The 26102-nt window shown below is 41.5% G+C and overlaps 2 protein-coding genes across 5 annotated transcripts in view; both read left to right on the forward strand.

The window, feature by feature from the left end:
• The window catches only part of CRAMP1L (Crm, cramped-like (Drosophila)), a 48730-nt gene extending 25435 nt beyond the window's left edge, over positions 1-23295 (forward strand). For 2 of the 3 annotated variants that reach the window (XM_010568559.1, XM_010568560.1), the window contains exons 9-20: positions 804-2069; positions 4458-4635; positions 7921-8102; positions 8769-8843; positions 10083-10164; positions 10894-10998; positions 12021-12199; positions 12773-12853; positions 14235-14469; positions 14763-14927; positions 15544-15689; positions 18680-23295. In XM_010568559.1, the coding sequence (XP_010566861.1) occupies positions 804-2069; positions 4458-4635; positions 7921-8102; positions 8769-8843; positions 10083-10164; positions 10894-10998; positions 12021-12199; positions 12773-12853; positions 14235-14469; positions 14763-14927; positions 15544-15689; positions 18680-18844 (2859 nt within the window). In that variant the 3' untranslated portion in view covers positions 18845-23295. Of the gene's footprint in view, positions 1-803; positions 2070-4457; positions 4636-7920; positions 8103-8768; positions 8844-10082; positions 10165-10893; positions 10999-12020; positions 12200-12772; positions 12854-14234; positions 14470-14762; positions 14928-15096; positions 15285-15543; positions 15690-18679 lie in introns of those variants that run through there. The other variant, XR_774405.1, reaches the window with a different exon arrangement.
• A 2319-nt stretch (positions 23296-25614) lies between these two features.
• Positions 25615-26102, forward strand: part of HN1L (hematological and neurological expressed 1-like) — an 11977-nt gene continuing 11489 nt past the window's right edge. Inside the window, exon 1 of one of the 2 annotated variants that reach the window (XM_010568562.1) lies at positions 25615-25708. In XM_010568562.1, coding sequence (XP_010566864.1) covers positions 25701-25708 — 8 coding nt within the window. In that variant the 5' untranslated portion in view covers positions 25615-25700. Of the gene's footprint in view, positions 25709-25792; positions 25866-26102 lie in introns of those variants that run through there. The other variant, XM_010568561.1, reaches the window with a different exon arrangement.

The raw sequence follows: 26102 nt of genomic DNA on the forward strand, positions 1-26102 counted from the left end.
ACAGCGAGCTTACTCTGTTTCTTTGTAGATGGGAGACAGCCGTAGAAGCCTGGATGGTAACTGATAATTTTGTTTCCAGTTGCAGCAAAAAGGTTAAGGACAGATCTTTCCACTTGCTTTATGCAGTTCCACCAAATGAAGGCTTAAGCTTCTTGTCTAGGTAGCTGCTGCTGTCTGTTATGTATCTATATGCTGTCTGAGCCATACTACATTAGAGATTACCTTACCTCTGAACTTTGATCCATGGAGTAGGAGGATTTGTGAGTTAACAGCCATTCTGTTCTCCTTTTGACTGGTGTGCTATATCCTGTTCTTAGTCCTTTAATTCAGGCTTTTCTTTTTAATTTGTGAGTCTGAAAGAAGTAACAGCATGGCACTTGAAACTTAGAAGGATGTCAAAACATGGAGGGTGGGGGTTACTGCACAGAAAGGGGGGTCTGTTTTGCTATACAGTGACGTTGGGGTTTTTTACTTGGTTTTGTTGGGGTTTGTTAGTTGGTTGGGTTTTTTTTACCATTACAATGGTGTGTGAAGCAGAGAGAAGTAATTTTGTCTGGAACAGAGATTTAGTTTGTGCTTGTAGCAGGTCTTCAGCGTAGCCCTTACCATCACAAAAGGACTTAAGTTCTGATCATAGAGTCTTCATACCTATGCTGAATAGAGAATGTGTCCTTGATCAGCTATGTTTTTTTGTTTGGTTTGGGATTTTTTTTTTTCTTTTTTTATAACTTGCAAAGTAGGCTACCAGATGCTTTTTTGGAAGGGGTGCATGATTGTTGTATTCTTTGACGCATCTTTTTTAGCGAAAAACACTAGAAGAACGGCAACTTCAAGACTCCAGAGACTCAGAAACAAGAGGTGGCTTCTCAGAGGAGAAAGTAATGCTCCATCTCTTTCCAGGAGAGAATTGTACACTCACTCCACTGCCTGGGGTAGCCAGAGTGGTCCACTCCAAGGCTTTCTGCACAGTGCATTGGCAGGAAACTGGCAAATGCAAACAGAACACGAAAGACTCACACTTACTACCCCCTGCACAAATCCTAGGCATACAGAGTGGTCAGGGGACAGCTAGGGGACAGCTAAAATACACACGGGGAACAGAAGGTAAGGGTGTTGGAAGGGCAGAGAGCACTACGGAGTCAAGCAGAACCTCTCAGCCCACAGCTGAAGTTTCTGCAAGCACTGAAGATGGCGCCCCAGAGCCTGGCCTGGTGGAAGGAACAGCCGCAAATCTTGGCATCACTAATTCTCTCCAAAAACCGCCTTCTGGACTTCAAGATCCAGGAGGAAACCACGAAAAGCTGAGCTCAGTGGCCTTCTGTGTGGAGGGCAGGGAGGCCCTGGCTAGTGACCAAGCAGCTGTGCTACCATCGTGCAGCACAGCTTGTGCTTGCAGTAAGATCCCTGATGTGGAGGAACTCTCTCTGCTCGATCCATTCCCACGGTACATGAAGTCCTGTCAGGACCTGATCGTCCCAGAGAAATGTTCTTGCACAGACAAACTGCATGGGAAAGAATCTGCTCCAGCAGCTGGTGATACTTCTCCTGTGGCTTTTCCAAGCGGGAAGAGCGCAGAGACGTCTGACTCCTATTCACAGCTACCAAGAGGTGGTGTGGCTTCACCCAGCAGTGGCCCATCCAGATATGAAACTCAGGCTAGCCACAGCCAGGGCCAGCAGCTTGATGCTTGTACCAAGGATATAACAGATGCAGTAATGGAGGATTCTCAAGAGAAGCTGGGCTCCTCATTTCCACCTCCACCTCAGGGACAATCTAGTACAAAGTCTCTCAAGGATGACCCAAGCCGGCTCTCTCAACAGGTTAGAGAAGAAGGATGGAGTCTAAGAACTTCTGAGAGCCTTACGCTGGCTGAAGTCTACCTCATGATGGGCAAACCGAACAAGTTGCAGCTGGAATATGACTGGTTGGCTGTCTTGGAGCCAGAAACCCAGGATGCTAAGGAGCAAACATCCGAATCAAGTGCTGTTCCTGCATGTACCACCTTTCACAAGCAGAGACTCCTAAACTGCCTTTTAAAACTCATCTCTACTGAAGTCAATCCCAAACCAGTAAGTAGGTCTTGTTCATGCTCCAGATGCTAAACTCTTACCTGATCTGGGGAATAATTGCCCAGTCGTGTTTTCATAGTAAATCAGTGACCAGCCTTGTCAAGATCTTGGAGATTCCTGTGTTTAAAAAACAAAAAACAAAACCCAAAAAACCCCAAAACAACCCAAAAACCACACCACCACAACCCAGCTTGCTAACTTCCATTACGGAGTGGACTTCTCCTCAATATGCTGCATTTGCTTTTTACACTACCTTTTAATTTCTGGTTTGCTGGGAGACTCAATGGTATTACAGTGAACATTTAACGTGACTACTGAAAAGATCAGTCATGAGGTTAGGTTAGGTAGGTGCCCTCTGTTCTCTCTCAGGTTCAGAGAACCATAGAACAGCCCAGGTTAGAAGGGACCTTGGAAGATCATCTGGTCCAGCCTTTTGTCAGAAATGGAGCCAAGATGACAAAGGGAGCCTAGATGAGATTAATATTCCACTTGAAAACTGCAACCCTTAATTTCCAATGTTTATGTAGTTCAAGTTACACTAAGTGTAAGTGTGAAAATAATTTTATTTCTTTGGGATAGCATAGCCACAGTGATTTCTGTAAAAGTTCCCAGACTCAAGGATAGTTGTTTAACAGACCCAGAAAAATACTTTCTTCCTTAGGCAGACAACTGGGAATGAACTTGCTTTCCTTCTTGTGCATTGTAACCAATGTTTAAAATCTGCCCCTATGATACCTGGGCAGCCACTTCCACCAAGTGCAACTGGTTGAAACTTAGTAAAACATCCTTTTAAAGACCAAAAAGACACTGAATTCAACAGATGTGACTGAATGCCTGTGGTGGAGATACGATGAATTAAAGATGCCATTTGCATTGTATTCCAGCATAGGATGCAAATGTATCACTATTCCCAAACACATGTAGTTCTTTGATCTTTCTTTGTCGGTGCAGAGTTAACCCCCCTCAAAGGTCCTTTTGATCCTGATATTATAGACATAGAATGTAGGATTTTATAAATTTAAAACTATCTGTGCTCAGATACAGCTCCAGATATAGACCTTGTTTAAACTGTGAAGACTTTAAGACCAAAGACATATCTGTGACAATGTCTCCTCTTTTGGCATCCACTCTTACTTCTGGTGACATGTGTGACAACCAGGGATAACATGATTAAGCAATCACAACCTAGAAAGAAGGACATCTCCTCAGACTGGGGCAGAGAGGGATAGAAGAGAGGGGGAAAAAAACCAGCAGTTATTATTTCCAAGTGTTTTCCTGTCACTTTAACACTCTTGGTGTCTTAATGAAAGTAGCATAGTGCTACTGAAAAATAAAGTTCTTTGTACATTGCAATAAAAAGAAGTAATGTAACCTTGTATTTGTCAAATACTACTTTATACTTGTGTTTCAGAAAAAGAGATAGTCTTCTTACAGCAGTGAATGTTGTGGGACTGATAAATATTCAAGAGGCGAGGGTGATATTTACTGCCTAATTGGAAGTACTGTAGACTTTTTGAAAGTTCTATCTCTTAAATCCTCTGCATTTCATCAAATAACGACAGGAACAATAATATTTTTGCCACAGGGTACTTTGACAGGGGAAGGATTGATTGTCTAGATCCCTGCTATTTCTCAAGACAATATGTTACAAAGCCAAAACAGCCAACTGTGCTGTGGTTCATTCCTGTAAATGAAGATTATCAGCATAAAACATACTGTAGCAAATTGCATTGCAGTCAAGTGTGTGTGGGGGTAATTTTATGCCTGTGGTTACATGCTGATCCCTTAAAAAGGGAGCATTTTCTAGAAAAATGTTTAAACAACTTTATGAAATAACTGGATATGCCTGGAAAATCAGTAAAGCACCTTGCCATGTGCCTCTTGTTATTGCTGTATTACTCCTATGAAATAGGAGAAGGGATGGGAAAAAAATCAAAACTATTGGTCTCTACTTGATTAGAATTAGGAGCAAAACATTTTTGTCCAGGTGTACTTCCAACCAGAGGAGGCCTCTGGATGGTTAGACTTTATGAAAATTAGTTTTGCACTGAATTAAAAACAACACCTTTTCCATTACTGTGACAAATCTGTGTCTTTTTTTTTTTTTTTTTAATCCTCGGGTGGTCCAGCACAGCGTGAAGCTTGTTAAGGGTTAACCTGATTGTAACATAAATTAATGGTATTGAACTGATGACATTTAACACTGCTAAATGCACAGGAAGGGAATTTCAGTTGCCCACCACACACACACAGAGGTATTGGTTAGAGTACTTAAAGATATTGTAGTATGTCAGATTTATTTTTTTAAAGCTTCCTAAGTAGAATGAGTTTAACACTGTATTTGTTGTAACAGTACACAATATTCATTTAATGTGTGTACATTTTCAGATGCCCGAGATGAGCTCTGTTGCCACGTCACCTATAAAGCCTGCTCAAGAGGAGCAGTCACTGACTCCTCCGGGAAAGGTGATTGCCATCAGCACCAGGAGTCCAGGTTGTGCACGAAATCAATCTGCCCTTCGCAACAACAAGACTTTTTCTCCTGGTGCTGCTTCCAGCTCCTCAGGTGGGTATTCATAAAAATCCACTTCAAGAGATCAAACCATTAGTACCTCAGACAGCGATGAGTACATTCCAGTAATGTAACAGTGAGAGAATGAGTGTTCCTACTCTTACGAACTTAACTGTTTAAGAACATTGGTATGTGTTAATTTGCCTTACAGTTGTCCTAAATTCAATACTACTTTGAATCTTGAAAAACAATGCATGTCAATAACACAGTTGACGGTCCAGAAGAGCTCTCATGAGTGGCTCCTAACAGAATATGCTAGCATTTGTTAGCAGCTGAGTGATACAGGGTATGGGATCTCAAGGGAGTAAAGGCTTACAGAGCAGGAGAGTAAATTTATAGTGTAAAGTTCGTTGATAAAATAATTACTGAAATTTTCTGCGCCATTCTGCCATTATAAAATACGGAATGATTATGAATTACCTTTTCTTTTACTAGAAGGTACGTTGTTGTAACTTGTGAGCCCTAGCCATGCAGACCAAGAATTTCAGTTCTGTTCTTCAGTCCTGTTGCATTTGCCAGTGAATGTTTTATGATTTTATTATAAAGTCTGTGAAGGTGTCAGGGTTACTAGGAACAACTGTGATTCTTGTGCTGTCCTTTTCACACCTGTGCTGTAAGAAGCAATGAACCATGAGCAATTTACTGATGCTGTAAAACTTACTTGGTGCTCTGTGTGGTTTTCATTTTAAAATGGCATTATAGCAATTTTATCTTTGAAGCTTCGTTGTGCTTCCTTGTAGACAAGGATGTGCTTACTTAAATATCTACTAAAAAGCCAATAATTTAATAGATCAAACAGATAAATTGTTATCTTTCAGTGAGATACACAGGCTTGAAGGACATACCTTTTTTTAATCAGACTTGCAAGTACAATCAAACTTCCTTAGTCTGCGACATTCATTTTTATGAGATTGTACTTTATGCTTCCCTAATGCCTTGAAAATCCTTCCTGAAGCGTTTTAAGTAAAGGTAAGGATCATCCACTGAGGATTCTAGACAGAAACAGCAAGAAGATAACAATACTTTGTATCTGATCCCCTAGAAACGGACACCTGTTCTGTTTACACAGAGCTTCATTGATTCAAAAACTAACATAATTGTCCACGTTAGTCTTTGATTCACATCACTGAATTACAAGTAGAGTCATGTAGCACTGTGGTTTAACGTATAATGAAGCATGTAGTCTTTAGTGCAAAGTCAGGAAGTGAAAAATACGGATTATGTATTCCTGCTTTTGTACAGTACCAAAGATAGCCAAATTGGCTTCAGCTGAGCTGTTTGGCTTGAACAGGGGAACAGTAAAAATGTGTTCAGTACAACATCCTATCTAGTTAATTAGTTTAGCTTCTCAGCAGTTCTGCCTGGGGTAATGCACTCAGCTTAGGCCTCAGGTAATGGCATTCCAGAATGTCAAATGGATACCCAAGCAAGTCTGGTCTCTTCACCCTAAGTTGTGTTGTTTTGGTAGACAAATGGAATGCCTTTTATCAGCCCTGATAAGGGTGTTCTGGATCTAAAATGAGATTGTTTGTGGTCTGGATTGCAGTCTTTAGTATACAGTAATTATCAAGCTTCTTTTGTATCCTCACATACAGTGCTATTAAATGACTACAGTAATTTGGCTGTCAGAAAGCAAACTGCTAGGTTACTTCTGGTGATGAGTGTTCTAGGTGCATTCCCTCATAGACTTTGGTCCTGAGTCTGTCTAGGTGCTAACTGCTGTTTGGTTTTCATCTTTTGGGTTTTTTTAATTAAAGATAAATTGATTTGGCCTTCTCAGTAGAAGATAAAGATTAGAAGATAGCCTGTGTCCACTCCAGAAGTAGTGAAAGTATTGGCAAACCGACAGCTCCACAAAGGCCAGACAGCTACCTGGAGAGACAAAAAAAAAGGATAATCGTGCAAAGAGATTTAGAAAAAGTGAAGCACAGCTGTGACACAACATCACCTATAGTGCTTAAAATATCATTACATAATTACAGTAGCATCCCTTTATTGCTTTTTAAAAAGATAATATCATGTACTTTATCTTTTACAATTCTCTCTAACTCCTGGTCAGGCAGGAGGCACAAATTTATATGTTCTGCTTTTAATTGATTTTTAGATACATTGGCACACTGTGATTTTAACTGACATTCGGAAAACCAGCAGAATCTAGAGCAGCAGGGCGGAGGTGGCAATTTCCCCTTTTAAATAGGAGGATAGTAAAACCCTGAGGTTTATTTTTTTGGTAAATAAAGTTTGATGTTCTGCATTAGTGTGGCCCAAGCTTGTGTTGTATTGTCTTCCTGCCCAGGGAGGCAGCAGGCACGACTAAGAATCATTGCCCACTTTGCTTCTTCCCCCTCTGGGTGAGTCAGGTGCCTGCTGCCTCCCAGCTGAGATCTCCAGCCCAGCAGTAGAGGCTGGAGCATCATGACATGTATGGGTGCAATGTGAGTGTGAAAATAGCTGTTGTTGTCTATTGTAATGAAGCACGGTGTTATATGTGGAGCGAGCACATCTGTGGAAGAGAGGCAGGTACACTTCTTGGTTATCTCAGAATGACATAGTAATGATACTGGTTTTCATCCTAGCTGGATGCCTGCAGAGTGGGTACAACACTGTGAAATCCTACAGTGTTTTGTAAAGTTAAACGTAAATGGAGAAGTTTTACTCAGACCAGATGCCATTATTTCAATGTGCCAAATGTATTTCTAAGACAGTCCATCTTTTAGAAGATATTTTTGGTAAACTGATCCCTGCTCTTCCATTCCTCTGTCACCAGAATAATTTTATTGGGGTTGCACTTTGAATTACCATTGGGAAGGGGTGGGGGGTGGTGAGTGTAAATAAAACATAAACATTGTAGAATGAGTCTTTGTTTGTATTATCTTCCACAGAAGGAGTGGTGGATATATAGTTTGTTTAGTGGGAAGGGCGCTCAGGTATTTCTACAAGCTGAATAGATAAACTGGTTAACACAGTTTTTGTGGGGCTTAAAACTGGGTGCTTAAATTCTAGTTTCTTTAGTAGCATAAAATCGTATTTAACCCCCTTCTTCCAAGGATTTCAAAGCAAGTGAATGTTTGCAGTATCCTTGTGAAGCAGGTAAATACTGTCAACGTGCAGGTGGGAAGACTGAAGTATCAAGAGTTTCATGATTTGAGATCACAAACAGATGGTGGCAGAGCGAGAATCCCTAAGTCCCAGCTCTCTGTATGATCCTTCAGTTACTAAATAGTTAATTTCTTTTTGGTTTTACTTAACTTCATTTAAATTGCTGTTAAAATCTTCTAGGTTTGAGAAACCTTCCTAGACCTCTCTTGGTGGCTGGTCCTTCAAGTTCTGGAAGCACTGATACTGATGGTGGACTCTTTGCAGTTCCTACAACTCTACCACCCAACAGCCGCCATGGGAAACTGTTCTTGCCTAGCAAAGAAGCAGAACTGACCTTCCGGCAGCACTTAGACACAATCAGTGTAAGTGAGGTGACCGAATGAAAAAAGTAGCATATTGTGCCTGAGCCAGCTTCCAGTAGGTATTACAGGGGTTTTTTGGTTCATCAGAAAGTATGGGCTTCCCTGTGAAGCAGTGCGTCTAGTGATGCTCAAGCATAACACTATATTAGCTGAGATTAGTCAGATTTTGACTGTATAACTATGCTTTGAAGTGACATCACCTCTTCAGACCTGAATCTGAATGCCATCACACAGCCTGATGAAACTGGTTCACTCTCTTTGCTCCAGCAAATATGTTAGCCAGGTTTAGCAAAACTGATACCCTTCTTCTTGTGCAGCTAATTTTAATACAATCTCATTGCTGTATTTAGTTGAAACACTAACTTTATTTATTTTTTTATATATATATATATAATCTCAGTAACAACTTCATAGCAAGCAACAGTAGTTAAGTAGTGAAATGTTTTTTTTGGGAGAAAGCTTTATCTCCATAAAACAAGAATTACAAAAATACATTTGTGATGGAAAATTTTCATGTTCTAGCAAAAAGAATATTCTCCTGTCTAAAACAAAACACAGTATTTTAAATAGTTACACCTTTATTGAAAAACAGAGTTTGGGGGGTATAATTTATTCTCTGTGTGCATGCTTAACATACTTCTTAATGCATTTCCTGTTCTTGTCCAGATGCAGTCAGACTTCTTCTTGCCAAAGCCAAGGAAGTTACGGAACAGGCACTTACGGAAGCCGTTAGTAGTACAGGTCAGAACAATTTGCAAAGTGTGAAATGCCTGTTTTGTTTTCTGAATAGATCAGTAAAGCTATAGTGATTTGCACCTAACTGAAATAAAGAATTGAACTTCCTTCATACATCTGCTGGAAAAGTGAAGCTGAACATATGAAGGAAGAAGCATTTTAGTCTGTATTGTAACCAGCTATGTTATATTCCCTATACGAGGAATGTCAACAACAATAGTAGTCTGGAGGTAGTTTGGAAAAAAAAAACAAAAAAAAAACCCCTCCTTGGAAAGCAGGTTCTGCTGTTTGGGCCTGCTGGTACTGATGCACAAGCAGCGTGTTCATGTGGTGTCCTGATCTGTCAGTGTTAGAGCTGTCAGTGCTATTGCAACAAGATCTCCCTTTAGCTATTTTTTTCCTGCTTCCTACTCACTAATGGTTATTAAACTGGGGTGGTTATAAACCTCTGTAGCACAATAAAGCATAACACTATTTGAAAGAACAATGATTTCTGGAAAAAAAGGGGACTTGCAAAGAGATTTATGTAAGAGGTAGCCTGTTGTCATGGAACTTTGGTGGTAGGCAGGCACTAACCTCCTTTAGACTACTCTGTTAACCAGCAAAAAGGCACATGCCACTGTGAAACCACAGGCAGGTGGACAACATACAAGAAATCTAAAACCAAAATAATGGACGCTTGTTCGGGGAAAACAAAGTTACCAAGTTTCAATATACTCTTTTGTCCCTCCTGCTCTGTATAAAAGTAGGAGACCTAGAAATTACATAGGTACTATTTTTTGGTACTGAGATATTCTGGTCTATGCAATTCCATTTGTTTTGAGAGCTCCCAAGTACATACAGCTGCCTCATTAGTTTACACTTGTTCAATTGTAATGGAAGATCAGTTTGCACACAGACAAGATTCCATCCTTAAGATGACTGCTGTAATTCTTGGGGAGATTTGAAAATTACTGCAAGTGTAATTGGAAAGGAATATAGTTCTAATTAGTATTTCTCTGAGAATTGTCCATGGGGAAATTTTCTCTTAAAGTAGTTTACAGAGAGAACACGTGATTCCTATCTGTAGCTTCTTTCTCAAGATTACACAGACATTATTGCTGTGGGTGTTGCATGATAATCATGCCATTTAAATACTCTACTTATACTGAAAGGTATTGTGAACTTCTGTGCCTTAGAAGATGAGCTTTACCTTCTGTTCTGTGTTTAAATATGTTCTGGTTTATTGTTGTTTCTCTCACGTAGAGAACACTGCTCCCCAGGCCATCTGGAAATCCGTCCCAGCATGTCTGTTCCTTTTCTATTTTATCCAACTCATCCATTACAGGTGAGTCTGCGTATCTTCTAGCTGCCATGAGATGGACTGGGAAGTGTCCCTTAAAACTACATTAAGGAATAATCTCTAAAAAGAGGAAAATACCCTTTCAAAACCACAGAGTCATTTACCAGTTGCTTGAGTCACTTCCTACAGGTTGATGGGATTGTTCTCCTGCATCATTGTTAAGCAAGTCATGATTATGATAGACATTTTTTTTTCTTCCGTTTCCCAGTATTGAAAGCAGGGAATAGTAAGGAGTTCTCTAAAGGAGACAAAATTTTGGAATAAAATACTTGATAAGAATTTTTTTCTGTAGGGTGTAATCATTTGTCTAGATTTTATAATGGACTTTTCCTAGTACCTGGGATACTGTTTACAGTATGATCAATATACTGCTCATTTCTCCTTTTCTGCTGATACACACTTGAGTACAATGGTAGTACAGGTGATCCCCCATCTCGGCTTAAATCTCAAAATCAATATGAGACCTTAAAGGTTACCTTCTTTGAAGGTAATGAAAGCAGCTTCAATAACACAGCAACACTTGCTGTTGCAGTTGTGTGGTAAGGCACTGGTTAGCTTGCATTACTATTTCAAGTCTGTTTCATCATCTCCACTACTTGCATTCCCGGAGCTTGCTACTGCTTGGAATTTTTTGCTTCTGTTGAACTGTGTTGTGCTGTGCTTTAAAGATGTTATATTTCATTTGCTTGAGAGGTATTTAATCCTTCACCCTAGGGAGAGGTTCATTTCGGCCAATCCAGTCCTCACTGACTAAAGCTGCTGTTTCTCGTCCAATTGTGCCCAAAGTTCTTCCAACACAGGCTACCAACCATCTGTCTAGTAAGTCATTTCTTAAACAGAATGTGAGTCACAGTCTGTTGTGATCTGTATGATGTTACATTGTTGGTTTCTGTTCCCTCAGTAGAATCATTAGTGCTTTTGGAAGTTAAAGAAAACGTCTGCGTTAATGATATCTTACTTTCTGTGGCTTTGTGTGACTGCAGAAAGGGAGCAGTCAGTGGTGGGACAGTCTGAACTAGGTTCCTTCACTGTGTCTGACCTGCAGGCAAAGCAAGGGGTTAGAATTTGTAACCACAGTTGAGCACTTTTGTGGTGTTTTGTTGTAAGACTACTTTGAAAAAGGGTTGTGATGTATTTGAAAGAAACTATAAACATCTTATCTACTAATGTGGGATTATGAAGTCTACAAGAAAAAAAACATGCTGGTGTACCCCAAGCAAATACTTCATTTTGCAACGAAAGAATGGGTCCCATAATTAGAATGACTACTGAGGTGAAAACAATGACTGCCTCTGTGTTTTACTTGGAGGATTCTGTGTGATGGGAAGACATTCAGATGGTTTAAGTGGATTGTAAAAGATCTGGGTGAGGTTGACCCTGCAAGGACATGCTTTTTTTTATATAGAGTCTAAATGGCTGCTAGAGATACAAGGTAACAAAATAAGGCTGCATTGTTTTAGAGTTTCATCTAGTAAACTATAGGAAATTTCTAGAAATTGCATAACCAAATACTTAACAATTTGCAGGACAAAAAGAAAAAAATAGAAGGAAAGGGCAGTGGAGAGAACTGGGATGTTTCTCTAAACTGTTTTGATATACCTGATAACATGTTGGAACAGGGCAGAAAAATTAAACATTTTAGCTGAAAGAAGTGTTACACTTTGTGAAGAGGAACAACTGATATAGCTGATCAGATAATTACCACTTTCACTTTTTGCATGTGTTAAGTTTTGACTCTGGGCAATTTTTTAAAAAAATCATCCTTTAGATGAGTCACAACAAAGTAATCGCCTGAAGAAAAGGCTTGTAATGTGTTTTTTTTCTTATTTGTTTCACAAAAGGTGCTATTGACTTGGCAGCTAAAAGTGCTGGTATTATCCCTGGTAGCCCTGTGCCTGTCCTGGATGCAGATGGTTTGTCAGGTGTGTCTCCATTGTCACCAGACGGAGTGGCCACAGTGGTAACAGGGCAGGAGTCAACAGTAGCGCATCAGAACGGAGGCTCCATCACTACTGTAGAGGTCAGAGTCTCTTGAGCATGCTTTTTTAAAGTACTTAAGTGTCTTGCTCTTTGACTGTGTAAAAAAGCTGTGTTATTAATGACTCTTCAATCAGCTTTCTCCTGAAGCTTGCTGTTGGACGCTTTTATCATGGCAAACCCAATCTATGTTGTGTAGTGTGTATTTCAGGGTTGAGGGATCAAATCATCATCACATTGAACAGATTTCCATCCTATAGAATAGCTTTTGCTGTGAGACTGTTGAAGTTGGCTATCCAGAAATCTGGGCTTGAAAAGAAACAGTAGCATTTCAATAAGCAGTAATTCCAGAGGGAATCTGGGGCAAAATATGGACTTTTAGGGATGTATTTGGAATGGAAACTGTGACTTCTCCTTGCCATTTCTTTTATTGAGACCCAGATACATGTTAGTCTGTGTCATTTTCTCAGGGAGTTAATGGACAATTTTGAAAGGCATGATAGTAAAAAAAAGCATGCATAAATGGTGATAGGCACTTGTCTCCTGCCTCCCCAGCTATATTTGCAGCACGTCATGTAAACACTTGGCACTCACATGATTTCTGTTGTGCTTCTAGGGCTCAGGCCCTGGGTGTCGGGTTCCGTTCATCAGCCTACCAACACGGCATGAGCAGGAGTCAGTTCCTGATGGTTTCCAGGTAGAGTATGTGTTGAAAGAACAGTTATATGAAATGGGTAATGTTCTGAAAACACCAATGGTATTACTAGTTAAAACCCCTTGTTCCCAGGTAATTGTACACCATTCATACTGTTTTGTGGAAATTGAAACCTCTAGCATCTGAAGAAATTTAAAGAAAGAAATTTAGGAAGGGTCCTTAAATTTATGTGGGTGCTGTTCTCTAAAAAAGCAAAGCAAAGCTGACCATCTCTGACCTCTGAAGGGCAAACAGTTTTTATGTATTTCTTGATATAGTGGAGAAGTTTATAATTGCTCTGCTATATCATGTGTGTATTTTAGACATAACAAAGAAAAATTTCAGCAATTGGCAGTCCTGCTGCTTGTATGTTTCTGAAGGAGGAATATTAAGACAAGAAGCATGATTGTAATGCCAGCATCCTCTTCAGAGAATCACTTTTCTTTATGCTAGATCCAATAAGACATAGATACTTTAAAAGTAACTGTGGCAGCACCTAAGTTGTAAGAGTGTTGTTGTCCTATCCCCAACTTCCTTCTCCAGTGGGATGCAGGACCTGTGTGAGATACTTAAGTCTCAGATACAGGCTTTTCTTTTTTTCAGTGGAAGCAGTTTCCACCCTTCCTGTGACAGATACATGCAAAAGAGGTCAAATTAATTTGATTGGAAAGCATAAGGGAGAGGAATATTTTTTTTTTTTACAGCACAGATGTTAGGACATGAACCTACTAGGCATTTATTTGTGGTAATGGGGCCTTAGGTTCTGGTTCTTGCTCTCAGGACAACTTTTTATGTACTACATCAGAAAAAAATCACAAACAGTTCTGTGATGAGGTACTAATAACAAGACTCCTTAAAAAAGATCAGTTGAGTTTTGGGAAGTCTGGCTGTAAAGAGGAGTGAGTTAGCAGTTTAAAATATTTATATACTCTCCAAGCAATTCTAGGTTTTTTGCCTACACAAAGGCAAATTAATACTTAATTCTTAAGAACTATCTGTAGGTTCATCAAAATCATGTTAATTTTATTATTATGTTTGTTTCTGTTACGTAGGCTGTATTAAACATTCTTTGGAATGTTACAGACCCATATTTTGTCAGATGATTTGGCAGGATGTGGGCTGAAGCATGTTTGTTCACGCTTACAGATATTTTTCATTAAAATAATACAAATTTATCATATAAATAATATATTCCTAAAATTTTAGAAATATTATCTGCTGAATTATTGGTCCTCTCTTTCTTTTTTTTTTTTTTTTTTTTTTTTTCCCCACCCCTTAATGTCTGATTTTAATCTGATGCTTAGGAGCTAAGCTGCTGCTTTTCAGACAGATTTCCAAGTCCTTCATAAATCTGTGAACAGTTAACTCTTGTTTCTTGAAACAGGGCACATCAGTCCTTTCTCTGTCAGAACTGTCCAAGGCTCCCCTCCAAAATGGTCTTTCCACCCCTCCACTTCCCTCATCAGAGGCTTCCAGTACCCGGCTCTCTCCTCCCAATGTTTCTGCTCTTTTGGATATTTCTCTGCCTGGACCACCTGAAGACGTGCTTTCTCAAGGAGAGCCTGCCACTCAAATCAGTGATTCCATCATTGAAATAGCTATCAGCTCTGGTCAATACAGTAAGTCTGAACTTAGGTAAAGTCTTCCTATTACCTTAAAAAAGAAATCCTGTCATCTCACATGTCAGCAGAAACTTTTCCAGGAAGCAGTTATTGGGTTGGGTCTTTTTTAATACCTGTTGGAAATAAAATTATGTGCCTGGCTTTTATTTTCTAACATATATAGGAGGGTTTATTGTTTGTTGGTGTTTGGTGTTTTGGGGTTTTTTTTCCCTTTCTAAACAGAAATTGGTGCAGTATCCTATAACTTTACCGCATTGACTGAATCAGTGATTCCTGACATTGGCTTACAGGTGAAGGTGTTTCTCTCTCTCCTGCAAAGCTGAACGGCAGTGACAGCTCCAAAAGTCTTCCGTCCCCATCCAGTAGTCCTCAACAGAACTGGATTGCCTCTCCCAGCCATGATCCCCAGTGGTACCCCAATGACTCCACAGACTCGTCTCTCAGCAGCTTGTTTTGTAAGTGTCAGGATGCAGAGAACTGGGGGCGGGGGGGGAGCACTGTTTATTAGAAGTGAATCCTTTGGAAAATTGTAAACCCAGTAGGACGTTTGTAGAATTCTTCCCTTACTTCTTGCTTTCATTTCAACAGTGTTGCCTTGAATACATTTTTTTTTCTCTTTACAAGTCTGTTCCTGAAAAGATCCTGTTGGTAGATTGGGGCCCATACCTTGGGGCAAATAATTCCTTGGCAGTTCTTTGTAGTCTGTTTGGAGCCTGACTCATCAGTTAGGTTGAGACATTTTGGCTGTTCTGCCAAAAGGAAAAGATGCTCTTGGCTCTGCTGTTGGAAAAATAGGCTTCGTTCTGTGCTTGGTGAGCATAATCTCAAAGACATGAGATCACTGGGTTTGTTTGGAGTTTGTTTGGTGGGTTTTTTTAATTAATATTTAATGGGACCGGTGTAATGAGTCTCTGTACTCTTAGCAGTGTGCTGATGGTGTTCATGCTGGTAACACATAATTTTTAAGAGACAGAAGAAATAGATGATTTCTCCTCCGTTTTCTATTTCCTTGTCCTTCTCTTTATGCTCCCAATTGCAAACACTCAGTGCGGTGACTTACTGTCTTTATAGCAAGTTTCATCTCCCCCGAGAAGGGACGAAAAATGTTGCCAACTCCTGTTGGGACTACCAGTGGCACCTCCTTACTGGGACCCAGCCTTCTGGATGGAAACTCACGGGACTCTTTTGTGTCACGGTCTCTGGCAGATGTAGCAGAGGTATGTCATCAAATTACATTCAGCTGTCTGCTTCCTTTTGTAGTGCATATTATTGTATATTGTCCATCATACCTTCCAGAGATACTCAAGGCAAAGACACTTTGACATTTGCACTTTAGCTTAGTAAAACAGGGTTACAGTCTTAACGGAAAGATGTAAAATGACTTGAGGTTATACAGCACCAGAGCTGGTGCAAGAAGCTGTTGTGAGCACCTTTGACCCAGGTTCTTTTTGCTGGGGGAGGTCATGTTTGTGTTGTTGGACATATCTTTGTTTTGACAGAGTGAGTCATAATCCTTCTGGTTTGTGTGTCTTGCTTTGTAGAGCAGGAATAGAAAATACTATTACGGGTGCATGCACAATCAAATCCAACAGGCGTTAAAGCACAGATTTATTCTTCAATAGAAAAGTTATTTAGAACTCCAGTAATATTTTATAAACCACAGGCTCAATGATGTAAAGGGAATTAATACTACACAGCTGACTTAAGAATTCTTAAGATTTAAAATGATGGCTCCAAAACGCGCATATGACTCACCTAAAAGATGAGGGCTCTCTCCCTTGAGGAGTTACCTCAGGCAGTGCCTCGACCCAAGGGGGAGTCCCTGACTGCAGACTGCTTCTCTGAGGAGGACTGATTCCAACATGTCCTCCGGTGGGACCCCGTTTATACCCTTGTCGAATCTGACCTGTGGTCGTTTAATCCCTATTGGCCAAGAAGGTCACCTCAGTGTACCTGGCATGTCTCAATTGGTCAGTTCAAATTTCAACCTGCGGCCTCTAGGGTTTAGGGGTTTTTTTCTCTTCTCCCTGCCTGGAGAAGTTTCGTTTCCTGCTGGGGGGGAGTGTACTGCCGCAATGAGAGAAAGGTTAATACTGATGCAGCTACAGTACAGTTGGAGAACTGGTAGAAAAAAATAAATAAGTCCAGAAGGAAGAAGCAGGAAATGGTTAATACTAAGTTACCTGAGAGAATGGCAAAAGGTGCTATGCTGCTGAGTTATTTTCTCTGTTGGTAGAATTATCCTTCTGTTTCGAAGTCTTTCAAAGGGGTAAAGTGAAGACAGCAGTTATTAAGGCTTTGATACGCTTGAGGATAGAGCTCCCTTTCAGAGGGACAGAGGCAGACTGGAGGAATGAGCTGCAGGAACATTGTGGAATTCAGCAAGGACAAACGCAAAGTCCTGCCCCTGGGAAGGAATAACGCTGATAGCAATATAGGCTGGAGACTGACTGTTTCGGAAACAGCTCTGCTGAGAAGTACCTGGGCATCTTGATAGACAGCAAGCTGAACATGAGCCAGGATGTTCTGTGGCAGCTAAGACCAACAGCGTTGTGGGCTGTTTTAACAGGAGCATAGCCAGTATATTGAACAAAGTGATGATTATCCCACTCTACTCAACAGCTGTGAGACCATGTCTAGAATACTGTGACCAGTTTTGAGCATCAGATACAGGAAGGACATAGATAAACTGGAGCGACTTCAGCAGAGGGCCACCAAGGTGATTAGGGGGCTGAAGCACCTGTCTGTGAGGAAAGGCTGACGGTACTGGGCTTGTTCAACCTGGAGAAGGCTTCAGGGCAGGAGGGCCCCAACTGCCTGCCAGTACTTGATGAAGATGTAGCCAGGCCCTTCACGGAGTGATGATGCGTGGTGAGAGAACAGGCAAAAGCTGAATTGACAAAGGTTCTGACTACATATAGGGAAAAACTTTTTCACCCTGAGGACAGTCAGGCAGGGGAGTAGGTTGCCCAGACATGTTGTGCAGTGTCTGTCTTCAGAGCTTTTTACAACTAACATGGATAAAGCCCTGAGTAAGCTGGATGGTCTTCCTAGGTGACCTAGCTTTGAGCAGGAGGTTGAACTAGAGACCTGTTCAGGTCCCTGCCATTGTTAATTATCCTACAGTTTACAGTGGTTGACTCAGTGTAACGTCATGTACGTTGTAACTTTGTGGGAGCTTGCCGTGATGGAAGGAAAATGTCATTCAACCATTGTCCTTTGGATCTGGATAAGGAGGTTCTGTACAGACCTTGTAACCAGAAGCTGCAGCAAGCTCATGCTGTTTTAATGTGCCCTTGACAGCCTCAGACTCCACACACAGCTCCACTTCCTGGCATAAATATAAAGATTCTGCTTACTTGATGGTGACAATCTGTCAAGGTGTGTGTTAATTAAAGGAATATATGATAATTTATTTGTGTGGATTTGAAGTGACATTGCAGTCCTTGATCTTACAAACTGCCTTCAGTAGAAAATGGGTTAAGCCACCATTTTAGGCACACCAGAGCAGCTGTTGGGGCAGATGTGGGTTTGTGTGGGAGTCTTTAGAGGAAACAAGAATCATTTTAAAATGGCTTTAATGATGGGAGAATTTTGAAAGGTGTTTTATTAAGTGTCCTGCAGAATCCAGTTTTATTTACAAATGCAGTTATTAAGTTAGAGGTAATTATCTATAGAGTTTTTGTACTAGTGTACCTTAATGCTAAATTAAGGATAGGCAGGTAAAGCCCATTGAGACTATAAATTTGGTGGTGGTTTTTTGTTTGTTTTTTTTTTCTTAGAGGCTTCCATTTAGCTATGGATAAAAGCTGTTCTCTAACTCAGATAAAGCAAGATAAAGTGTAGCATTCATATGAGGAGAGGCTGGGAATAAAGATGAGGGAGCCAAACTCTTCTCAAGACAAGAGGCAGCAGGCACAAACTGAAACACTTGAAAATTCTACTGGAACACAACAAAACTTTTTTAATGTGAAGTTGGTCAAACACTGAAACAGGTTGCCCAGAGAAGTTGTGGAATCTCCATTCATGAAGATAATTCAACACCTGGCCAGACAAGGTCCAGGGCAACTTGTTCTAACTGACCCTACTTGAGCAGGATGGTCGGACAAAATGATCCCAAGATGTCCCTTCCAACCTAAACAATTCTATGATTCTGTGAAATTTCTACTAACATCTATCTCTTTTTTTTCTCTCATGTCTCTTCTAGGTGGTGGATTCCCAGCTGGCTTGCATGATGAATGAGAACAGCATAGATTACATATCTCGTTTTAATGACCTTGCCCAGGAACTATCAATACCTGAGCCAACCCGCAGGGAAATTCTCTTCGATGGAGGAGGTGGTGGTCCCCCAATTGGGGATCTCTCACAGTGAGTGTACGAGACCAGCAGGCTGGTATAGACTATTCAGCTAAAGTTGGAGCTTGCAGCGCTGGATCATGGCAAGGGCAGGTTGTAGAGAAGCAGCTGAGGCTCAGTTGTCCCTGTCTTGTGCACTTTTTCCTAAAAGAGAAGCATTGTCTTCAAAGGTCTGAAGAAGTACTTGCAAGTCCTGGAATGTGCAATATATGGGAACAACAAAACATGGAATGGTATTACAGGAAATGGTGTGTCCCCTGCCTCAGTGATATACAATGGCAGATTTATGGGACAGTCCTGGACTTGTACTTTGGAATGGCCTAAGCAAGAAGCTCAAGCAGGGAAGGGTATTGCCAGAAGCTCCCCTACGTGAATTATTTTTTGCGTAGTAATCAAAATGCCATGATTTGGGATCCACATTGAAGTTGTGGAGGATGAAGGGTGGGGGTGGGTATGGGAACCATTTTGCATCTTGACATGTCCTAGTTGGCACTCTTTTTATCAATCAGTCAAACTGAAGTTTCTTGCACTCTCTTCACAGTCGCTGCAACTCTATGATGCTTTGTTTTTTATAGACCATTCTGTTTCTTTGGCTATGTTTTATTGTTTGACCATTCCAGCAGGGGCATGTACCTGCTTTCTTGTTTTGTAGGGGAGCTCTGATTTACCCTACTCCCAGGCTGCATGGATCCTTGGGGAGTTTCTGCTATTTTTAAACCCCATCACGTCACAATCATCATCATCCTGACTGCACTCATATTCTCCACTTTTGAGATTCTTCATCACATTGCACAGTTCATCCCATGAGTGGGAGAGTGCTTTTTTTGCTTTCCCTGAAGAACGGTTGCTTTTTAAGTTGGGAAACACTGCAAAAGAGCTTATTGGAATCACTAGGAAAGCTTTGTCATAATTAGTCTTGGCTTTGCTGGAAACCTGTATATATTGCCACCTTTTGTCACAAAACCCAAGGATTTACCTGGGAGAGGAAATAGGAAAGAATATTGTAATGTATAGAAACAAATAATATGCTAACGCTAAAGTTGTTCAGATCTGTTTCGTGTCATGAAGAGGAGAGGTGTCAAGTCCTAGCTTAATCCCTTAGTCCTTCCTTATTTCCTCCTTGTTCTGTGAATTCCAGGTGCTCTGTAGTACCTCAGGGCATCATTATAGTCACTCCCAGGCACTAGTGGATCTGGTACGCCCTCTACTAAACCCTTATGCATTTAATGTTAGTGTTTTAATATTTGAAAGACCCAGATCCTGATACCAGCAGGTTCAAAGGAATACAGAGTTACTTTCTCTACAGCTGGTTGTCCGTTGATTCTACCTTTATAACTCAGGAGACTTTTCCTATTTCCTTTCCTACCTGTCATGAGAGAGAATACCTTTATTGTGCCCCTTTTTTAAGCACTTGTCTGCTTCTCCAGTAAGAGAATGTCCTTTGGCTATTTTAAGTAGCTCTGAACTTATCCAAGGGGCTAGTCCTATATAAACCTCAACTTTATATTATTAATAAATAAACAAAACTTCTCCATCTCTTAGGCTATTATCAGGGGTTCATTTTCCCAACTTGCACTATACTTGGTGGATGTAGTTCTACCTGCCTTTAGCTACTTTTACAAGGCATTTGACTGGGAGTTTCTCCTTGTAATTTTGCTCACGATGCACTGATTGGATTTGCTCTTTTCCCAGTCACTTTTTTACCTTGCTTTATGTAGATTATTTTTTTTTAACCGCTATATAGTTTGCCTTATGCTTTCTGTTGTTAATAGAAAATGTAACAAGTTCTCTGATGCACCTTTTGTGTGACCCAGAGCAACCTTCCTGATTTCACTCAAAAAGGAGTGAGATTTGGATGACATTCCAAGACCCCATGTATCAGGTTGCTACATTCTGCTCTTTGACATAGAAACCATGCAGACGTGTCAAAACAGCATTAGTGCAATTGGATGTTGCCAACAGGGAGGCAAACCTGTATTACTAGCAAGAAAACGATCATGACTGGAAGAATGGAGAATTTCATACCTGTGAGCTAACTTCCTATTCTGACTGCATGTCATGTGGGATATTAAGTCCTTCTGTCATTATTTCTCTTTCATTATTCTTACAGAGCCTTGTTTTAGAATTCTCATGCAATTATCAAGAAATGATATAAACCTAGAATACAAAAAGTTGAAGGCTGTCAGAAAAATGAATGCTGAGGACTGTATCATTCTGAGCATTCACCCTTGGTATGGCGAGGACACCCCTTAATGTCAAGAGTCACTCCTTCTAAAACTTTTAAGTTTTACTTAGAGTTGAGCTGTATTTTCATTCAGTCTTTCCCAGATTGTTTCCTCTTGGTTTTGGCTTCTTACATTAGCAAGCTGATTATCCTATATGCTGTACCTCCAAAAATCCTTTGGACTTGCAGGACAAAAGTAGAGGGCTCCTACTGTGGCTGTGGATTACAGGACATGCAGGAGGAGATCTGATACATTCTAATCAAGTACTGTATAAAAAAATAAAATAAAATCTGAACACTCATTCTTAAACTTCTAAATATTGAAAGACCAGCCTGATGGTCTCCAGTGTATTTAGGTAGCTTGACAAACATTTCATCTTCTTTGCCCATGCTGGTAATGGAGTGGATGTAGTTGACTCTTAGGTTGTCTAGGAGAATAAGTGCCAGTGTTGTGGTGGAGCACTTGCTTCAAGATCTGTGGAGACTTCCTGCCATCTGGTACAGGGAGGTGTCAAGCTGCCCTTTCTCAGCCCATTCAGTTGTCATAGGGGAATAATAGAATTGCAGAATGAAGTCAGAATAGTGGCTATTTTTAATGACGCCATGTGATCAGAAAACTGTAATGTACTGAACCTTTGCGAGTAGACTTGGACCACCAAGTAATAAAGTGGAAATGACAGAGGTCAGTTCAGCACTCAGAATTTTGTGGTTAGAAATGTGTTTGTCATCAGCTTCTTAAAAGTTGTCATTATGAAACAGAATTTGATTTCAGAAATGTAATGCTTTGCAAACTGCAGTTTAGTAATAAAGCCCTTTCAGGACAAGTAAGTCTTATCAAGGAAAAAAATTAAAAATAACTTGGAGCATTGTGGTAATTTTGAATTGATGCAGAATTTGTTACCCTTAATATGTCAAAGGTCACTTAAACACACTTCTGATTCCACCAGCTCTAGATTTTAGGTGGATGTGCTTTACAGGATTGATCACCATCAGTTTGTGCCTAAGACTGCTAAGTGAAAAATTGGGGGGGTGTCAGAGGGGTGTGTATATACACACACATACATACATGTGTGCTTATGTGTGTGTATATATTTAATCTTTGTTAAACACAAAACTTTTTCAATTTTAATTATTTCAGCTTCCCCAACAGAAGTAACAAAATCTGTATGTGTAACAATGTCAGCTTATCCTAAGCAAGTTATACAGAAATGCACACAGGATTGTTTTTGAGGTAAACATGACTTTGTTAGCTTAATAGCTTCTTGGGGCACTGTAAGGTGGTTGGAGAGGGACACTAACAACCTCCAGTTCTAGTATTAATTGCTCTAGGCTTTCCCCATGTTGGTTTAGTGACTATATACAATAAGGAAGTTCTGAGCAGTTCAGCAAGGTGAATGGCAGAAAATTCAGTATTTGTTGTCATCATAGTCTGGGTGAAAAGCAGTACTACATCCCAAGAACTAGATCCACCCGTGTGTGCATGTGCACACTAACTGGGTTTTCTGCTGGGTGTTGCATCCTCATTACCCACACAATTCGTTTTATCCTTTATCACTAAATCTACTAAGCATAGGAATACTAATTGTTTTTAATATGGCATTGTTAAGCCTTTTTTTCGACACCCCTCTTTATATTTCTAAATTGAACTAAATGGCTTGGATCAAATCTAATCTATAAAGACATCTCATTTACTGACTCCGCAGATCCCAGAGTGGAAATTACGTTGCATTTTGTTTTTTACACTCAGACTTCAGATGCATTTATAAGGAAAGTACTGCACTTTTTTTTAACCTTTTCAAACCTTTGAATCTCTTAATTTCACAGCAATTTGTAAATGTTAACTAAGTGAAACCTTGGCAAGCACTACGGCAATAAGTTATCATTAATTATTGAAACATGATAACTGCTTTAGAGCTTATGGTTCTGGCAGCAAAATTTAATGCTGTTTCTTTTAATAATAGTTAAGCCATATCATCTAAGGTTTCTGGCTTGTTTGAGATGTGAATTTGTTTTATAGATTATAAATATACCTATATAGTGTATGTATAAAGCAGAATGCCTGTCCTTACTGATTATTTTTTGTACCATATTGTAAATTATATTATTTATTCTTTACCAATTTTGGAAAAAGGTGTTTTGGTTATTTAATATAATATACAAAAGCTGTTAAACTTCCTCTGTTTAAATTTCCAATTCAACTTGTAAAGCTGTTTTTATTCTTGTGCATAAATACATACTAATACTTGGTCTAACTTATGTCCGGTGTGTTACTTGCCATTCATGCCTGATCAGATTTTTCCATTTAACCTTTATTTACATAATAATGGCCCCTTTGGGGGGAAGTGGGGGGATAGCGCTAAATATTTGTCCATAAGGTTAAGCCTTCCAAGGTGAAGTTCTGGTTTCAGTGAAATCATTGACATCTCCCATTCCAGAATTTTCATTATTTTCACCATGGTGAGAGAAGTTTTTGGTTGGGGTTTTTTTGCCTTACAGCTTCCATTCCCAATAGTGTCTGCTAACTGTGAGTGTCAGAAATGGGTCAAACCAGAGGGCTGTCTGTCCTGAACGTCCTGTCTTCATCCATGGTCACCAGTAACAAGGGGAAGAAAGGAAAACAAAAACAAACAAACAGAACAAAACAAAAAAAAAACCCAACCGAAAAAAAACAAAATCACCACACCAAGCAAAAGGTACAATAAAAAAGGTATTGTATATCTTGGGTTTTATTTTTTCCCCCCTACCTTTTTTTTCCTTAACAGCTTCAGATAAGCAGGAACTTAGACATAGAGGTTGTATTCAGGCCATCATTTTTTATATAGCCACTACCAGAAAAACTTTTTCAGCCTGAGGACAATCAGGAAGAGCAACAGGTTGCCCTGAGAGGGTTGTGTAGTGTCTGTCTTTGGAGCTTTCCAAGACAAAACTGAATAAAGCCCAGAGGAAGCTGGTCTGATCTAGCTTACCCTGCTTTGAGCAGGAGGTTAAACTCTAGGCCTGAGGTTCCTTTCAAGTTGCATTATCCTGTGATCTATGTCATTAAGTTAACTAACTCCTTTTTGTGTACACCTTTAGGATTTTGGTCTTTGCAATATACAATGGCAGCTTTAGTTTAATTTTGCATTGAGAAGGTGCAAGAGTGTTCTTAAACCAGATGATGAGAAGCAAAGAACATTTTAAAAAGCTCAACAAAACCCTCATTAGTAATACTCTTTGATGCCTCCTTTCCATCCAAAAAGTGAGGACTGAGCCCTAGCATCTGTGTACCAAGAAAACTGGGCTATATGACTGAGTTTGAGCTCTTTCTGTGCAGCTTCTCACCTCCACCATGCTGTGACAAAGGCTCACAGCTATGAGACCTTCAGCTCTTTGCCACCTTATGCCAAAGCTGGTACTGAATCCTGCCACTTTCTTTTCTCACAGATTATCCAATTTTGCCCTTAATGACCAAAACTTAACACTGTAAAAACAGAAAGAATGAATTGGAAGAACAATTAGCAAAGCAAGAAACGAAACAAAGCAAGATGTTGCAGTTAGAGTATGTATTTTTGGTGTGTTGTTTTCTTTGTGTGGTTTGGGGTTTTTAAAGTCCTTCAAGACAAAAGCAGCAATATGGCTGCCTCTCAATTTGCTTCTTGGCATATGGAAAGCAGTGGAGTCCTTGAATAAAACCTTCAGCTGAAACCGTTAACTTGTAATGTTACTATCAATGAAAAATGTTTGGTTAAAAAGGCTGTGCAAACGCTGGCTCTTCGAGTGTAGCTGTACCAGGTCCTGCCAGCCCAGACTCTCCTGGAAAACCGATGGCTGCCCAACGCTGCTTCAGCTGCAGAGCTGTGGTCAATGCATGCACACCACTCCCTGAGACAGGGAAAGAGGTGAACTACAGCGGGTGGATTGTTTATGGTCCGACCACACGCTAGGGTCGATAACCATGTAGGCACGTTGCCTCCCCACCTGCTGCGCTTCGTGAGGCCGAGGCGCAACCCGCTCCTCCCTGACGAAGCTGGGTGAAGCTTCAGCAGTTCCCGACAGACAGGGTGCCGAAGTCGTCAGGTCATACAGTCGACTCCGAGGTTATTTCTTACAGCGGCCTTCCTCCTAATTTTTGCTTTACACCGGCCTTTTCGGGTGAAACGCCCATGCGAGGTCCCCAGGGCCCTGGCTGCGCGGCCCGGGGCCGAGCCCTCTCGGGGCTGTCGCAGCCGTTTGCCGCAGGGCGCCGCCCCTCCCTGGGCAAAAACTGGCCTTTGTCGCCCGAGAGGCCCGGCCGGCTGGGCGCTCGTCCGCGGGGAAGGCACTACGCGCTCCGGAGCGGGCGGCTGACAGCCGGTGGTTGCTGGGCCGCGGCCCCTCAGCGGGAAGGCGACCGGGCCCGCCGCTGACGCCGCACTGCTCTGCCGGACGCTTGCCGTTGGGGTACCACTACCCTACCTGGCCCTTTAAATGCCCTCCCGCCGCTCGGCTCGCTCCTCCTCTCAGCCAATGGCTCTGCAGTCCGCTCTGACGGGCGCGCGGCCTTACCAATGGGAGGCGGCCAGGATGAACGACGACGCGGGCTCCGTTCGAGCTTCCCTCCCTCTGCGAGGCTCGCCGGGCAGGCGGGATTTCGAGAGGGCGGGCTGCGCTCGATAGGCTGCTCGACGCGATGGGCAGGTGGGTTGACCAAGGGTAGGGCAGGGCGGGCCCGCCGGCGCTACCTGCTGTCCAGGCAGCTGAGGCGGAGCGCCGCGCGCGGGGCTGTGGAGTCGATCCTGCCGTCCGCCACCATGTTTCAGGGCCCCGAGGCCGACTCGTCCAAGCCCAGCTCCAGGTGGCGCAGCGGGGGCGGGTGTGGCGGTGCGGGGGTGAAGGGGGAAACGGGAAACGCCGTGCGGCGGCGCGGAGCTTTGTCCGGGGCTTTGTTCGCGGCGCGGGCTCCGGCTGAGGCGCGGCGCCGAGGGCGGGTGCCCGGGCTGAGGGCCGGGAGGCAGAGGGAGCGTGGGGGGCGCTCCGGCTGAGGCGCGGCGCTGAGGGGAGGGAGGCGGGGGGGGGCCTCCAGCTGCCGGGG

Source organism: Haliaeetus leucocephalus, unplaced genomic scaffold (assembly GCF_000737465.1).
Source record: "Haliaeetus leucocephalus isolate CR32 unplaced genomic scaffold, Haliaeetus_leucocephalus-4.0 Scaffold250, whole genome shotgun sequence".
In the NCBI taxonomy this organism is placed as follows: Eukaryota; Metazoa; Chordata; class Aves; order Accipitriformes; family Accipitridae; genus Haliaeetus; species Haliaeetus leucocephalus.